Source organism: Corapipo altera, unplaced genomic scaffold (genome assembly GCF_003945725.1).
Source record: "Corapipo altera isolate COAL_440 unplaced genomic scaffold, ASM394572v1 60406, whole genome shotgun sequence".
NCBI lineage: Eukaryota > Metazoa > Chordata > Aves > Passeriformes > Pipridae > Corapipo > Corapipo altera.
The window spans coordinates 5,379-10,326 of NW_020885431.1; the positions used below are offsets into that span (position 1 = coordinate 5,379).

At 46.4% G+C, this 4,948-nt stretch overlaps 1 protein-coding gene across 1 annotated transcript in view; it reads left to right on the forward strand.

Moving 5' to 3' along the window:
• Positions 1–448, forward strand: part of LOC113940499 — a 1,954-nt gene extending 1,506 nt beyond the window's left edge. The window contains exon 3 of the mRNA XM_027631652.1: positions 401–448. Coding sequence (XP_027487453.1) covers positions 401–448 — 48 coding nt within the window. The remainder of the gene's footprint in view (positions 1–400) is intronic.
• Positions 449–4,948: the final 4,500 nt, after the last annotated feature.

Consider the following 4,948-nt stretch of genomic DNA (forward strand, 5'->3'; position numbering starts at 1 on the left):
GCAGGAGAGGGAGAAGGCAGGAGAGGGAGAAAGCAGGAGAGGGAGAAGGCAGGAGAGGGAGGAAGCAGGAGAGGGAGAAAGCAGGAGAGGAGAAACCAGGCTGACACAAGCTGTAGAAGAACCACCTCCCCTGGTCCATCCCTGCAGCCACAGAGGGGGGATGATCCCGAACAGGCACAGGAGGGAGGTGAGCCAGGGAGGGAACAACCCCTGTCCCGAGACTCTCTGGTGTCTCTCACCCGGCGCTTCCCTCGGGCTGTGACTTCCTGTGGTGGGGGAAAAATAAAAAGTGTTTTTCCCCTGGAGTTAAAAAAAAAAAAGTAGTAACCCCCGGGGGGGAAGGTGTTTCTTGGGGTTGACCCAACCAGCGCCCCTGTGACGCCAATTTTATGCCCCCAAGAAGGCACGAATGGAGAAGCTGCTCAGAGACAAAGTTTGCAGCCCTTAAGCAGGAGGTATTTTATCCTCGGCGTGCTGGGAAGCGTCCAGGTCGCCCTGGGAACCGCTTCGGTCCAGCAATCCACAGCTGGCCTTTTTACACCATTTTTGGCAAGTGATTGCACAATACAATGTGAATATTCATGATATTGCAACGTGCATTTTTAATATTCATAACGGGTGGAGTCTAGTGTTGCCGTGGGATTTAGGTGCTGAAAAAAATCTCGGGAGCAGTTAATTAGGGGTGAGATAAGAAAGGGTTTATTTGCCAAGGTTAAGATGTTACAAGACGCGCCCCCTGTGCCCGAGAGGTCACATTTTATAACCCCATCCATCCAATCCCAGATGTGTCCACCCTGTGGCCTTTGCTCTGGACCGCCCCGGGGTCCACCCCCTCAAAATGGGTCTGGGGTGCATTTTGGGACCACCTACTTCATCATCTTCATCATCCTCGGAGCACAAAGGGTACATAGTTACCTAATTCCTGACCTATTCTGTGGTTTAGGCCCAGATATGCTGTTCTGTCAACTGTCTGGGCCTTGCCTTGACAAAAGACTAAACATTCCTATTGGATTCAGGAGTAGGGCTGATATGGGGAGCATAGAATGGGGTCAGAGGGTTAAGGAATGTGTAAACAAGGGTGCTGGAGGGAAAAGGAAAGGAACAAGGGACAAAGAAGGGAGGGTTTCTGCTTTTCAAACCTACTTATAAAACTTGCAAGTCTTACAAATACTAAAAAATAAAAAACCATTAGGGGCTTCTTAGTGGTGCAGTAATTTTTACTACAGCACTCAACTGTGCCAAGGCAAAAATCTCAGAAATGCAGTAGAAATTGTTCACACAATTTCTGCCTTACAACAATCTGCCTTCCTAAGGAAGCCTGTGAACGGTCTAGAAACTGGGGGTGTGGCTCAGCGGAGCCGGGTATAACCTTGGGAAAGGAGGAATTGGAGTCTTTGTGCTCGGGAGTCTCCGTCCTGTCCAGGTTTTGCCATCCCCTCGTGTATTTCTCGGGGGTGTCGACTGAAACAGAGCAAGGCCTGAAGAGTTACCTCAGGATGCACGCTCTGAGCAAAGAAATAAAGAATCAAGACTCAAGGACTAACAGAAGATAACACTTTACCAAAGAATGCTGACACACTGACACAAAAGAACACAAAGTAAGAGCACAGGGAAATAAAGAACACCAGAAATGCTAACACACACACATAAATAGACATAAGGAAGGAACACAGAGAGATAAGGGGAAAGAGAAGGGTCAGAGTCCAGAAACTCCTGCCAAATACATGTTGGAGGCAGCAGAATTAAGGAAAGTTCAAAAGTTTACCTGAGGGAGGAGAGCAAAAAGACAACCCCTGAGGCTGAAGTAACAGGAGGTACCACTGAGATTCTCCCCAAAAATGATGACCCCGCCCCTGACTCCGCCCTAACTCCGCCTGCTATGAATATTATAACTAGATGTTGCAATAATGTGGATATGCATGTAAAAATGATGTAATCTCTCGCAAAAATTGTATAAATAGTCTAACTAACCCAGATCAAGTGTTGTGTGGTGGGAACCACCTTGCTCTCCAACGTTGTCTAAATAAATACCTTGCTGCTTAAAGACCAAATTCTGCCTCTGAGCAGTTCCATTGCGACTTTTTGGGCATCCCTACTTGGGACTTGGGTGTTGAACATGTCCCCTCCCCCCTGCAAAGTGGGTGTAGGTCATCTCCACTTGTGAATTGGTTGGTTTGTTTTCATAAGCCTTACAGCTCTCTCCAGAGCCCGTGAGCCAAACCTGTGTGGTTGTTAACACCATTTTCGGCAGCGCCTTCCAGCCGTGGGATGTGAACACACACAGGGTCTCCAGGGAGGAAAACGTGTGGGGCAAGGAAACACCACTCTGCTTAACTGTCTGCCTCAGCTCCTGAATCACGTCAGATGACAAGGTTTGGTGCTGAGGGCCTTGCCGGGGCCGATAAATCACAGGGCACGTGTTCACTGCTTTCCAGTCGCCCACGTGTGACGCTTCTTCCCCGGTACCTGTCCCACACGCCCACGGAAGCACCACCACACGACCACATAATGGATTCCCCTTCTGCATCCTCTAGAGACTTGCTGCTGTGATGGTTTCAGTCTGGGCCTTCCTGGAGATCAGCTTGTAACCAGGAAGTGAATCCGAAAAATCGGGTATAATGAACAGCCCAGAGGCTTTTGAGCAGTAAAGGTATTTATTGACAGCGCTGGGAGCAAGCCGGCTATTGCTGGACAAACTTGCTCGAAGGCTTCACACAGAATCAGCAGTTTTTATACAATTTTCACCTGTGATTAAATGCATATTCAAGTGATTACAACGTTTATCAATGCATATTAATAACAGGTGGAGTATGGGTGGAGCTCAAGCAGGGCTTGGGGCGGTGCTTCTCTTGGCCCTCAGTCTCGAGGGTAGTTCTGTCCTTCTTCCATGGGTCTGGGGGCTTAAACTCATCTTCCTCAGCTTGACCTCTCTTCTTTTCCATTGTTCTTGACCCATTCACTGAAGCTTAGAAAAAACCCTGGCTTCTGGCCTATTTCTTCTATTCAAATGTCTACCTAATCCTACTGCATCTTAATTTATTACCTCTGGGCCTGTTCTATGATTCTTTTACCATTCTCTTAAGTTTTGGTCCAGTAAGTAGAACAGAACAAGCACAGATCGTTTGGGATGTTGGTAGCTCGTTAGCAAGCCCAAATTTCTTAGTTAACTCTTTTGGGCCTGGCCTCATGTTTCAGGAGGAACGAGGGAAGTGACCAAGGAAGTGTTCTCTGCTATTCCTTTACACAACCTGAGGTATAAATCCAGCTGGTCAGAAAGACCTCGCCCTCTCTTCTCCCGGCGAGGTTTGGGAACGGCAGGTTCCTGTCTCGGTCTTGCTGATCTGGAGCTGAGGCTGCAGCGACTGTTGGTGTCTGCCACGAGTGAGGGGACAGCGCTGGGCCGGGTCTGGTTGTCCTGCTTTTCTCAAGGGAAGTGGTGACATTTTGCCAGTTCTTTATTCTGCTGGTTACTGGGTTTTTCGACTGTGCAGACCTGTTTCGTTTTTCTCCCTTTTTTCCCTTTTTCCCTCTTCCCCTTTTGGGAGTGATTTGGGGTTCCTGTGTTCGTATGTACATAACACCTTAACTGTATATCTGTAACATACATAAAATACATATATTTTACATAGTTTTTACTCTTCCATTTTTTTCTTCTCTCTCTCTTTTTGGAGCTTTTCTCCTGTAGTCCGTGGGGTTTGGCGGGAAGCCAACTACAACCGGCTCCAGCTGTCTGTTTGCTCATCATATTCATCCCCCACCCCATCCAGAGAAATGCCGGAAAGCGGCGGCAGCAAAGTGAAGGTTTCACCTCCGTTCTGTGGCGGGAGCAACGTGGCAGAGCCCCTGTGACCACGTGTTTGCCGCGGGTCGGTTGCGCAACTGATGCCGAAATTTTGCCCCAAAAGGCACAGAGAAACTGCTCAGAGTTTTTAGACTATAAGCAGGAGGTATTTACTCAAAGCAAGCAGTGAACAGCTGGAGTATTTATACAATTTTTGCTAAAAGGTTACATCACTTTTCATGAATATTCACAATATTGCAACATCTAGTTATAATACTCATAACAGGCGGAGTTGAGGCGGAGTCAGGGGCACAGTCTTCATTTTGGGGAGGTTTTCCGGGGTACATCCTGTTACTTCGGCCTCAACGGTCCCGAATCTACTCCTCTTACTCAGGTGAACTTCTGAACTCCCCTTAATTTGACTGACTCTCACATGTATCTGGCAGGAGTTTCTGATATTTGGCAAGACTGCCTAGTCCTTGGCTCTTCTCCTTTCCCTCTCTGTTTCCCCTCCATATATCTATTTTATGTGTATGGCAGCATTTTTGTTCTCTCTGCTTTCCTGTGTACTTCTACTTTATGTTCTTTGTGTCAATGTGTTTAGCATTCTTTAATCTCCGTTGTTCCTGAGACTTAGTTCTCTGTGCTTTTGCTCAGAGCATGCACTCTAAATTAACTCTCTAATACTCATTTTGCTATACTACATTAGCTCTGCTCTGCTTTACAAAGTGGATGTACCTGCACTTAAAGATAAAAATAAGATGGAAAAAATTGTTTTAAGCTAACACCATTTATAGAATATATACCTGTATATATTTAACAATAGTAGTATGTTATTAAAAGGTTTGAAAGAAGTGTGTAAACTTAAAAAATGGGTGTAATAGTATAAAAAGTAGATCCCTGTGTGCCTCCTTTTCTGTACTTCAGAAATCGTTGCGCTGAGTGTGATAAAAGCACGTTAATGTAAACATTGGATGCCTTTTCTGCCATTTATCTGGGGATGACGAGGACGAAGAATAAAGCCTCAAAATGCAGTCAAATTGCCTTTCTTAACAACTAAAAGACAGCCAAAAAAGTGTAAAACTGCATTAGACAGATTTTAGGCGCTGGCAGATAAGAGGCCTTCGCTCTCTTCTCTCTCCCGGTGGCCGAAGGCGACAGGTCTCT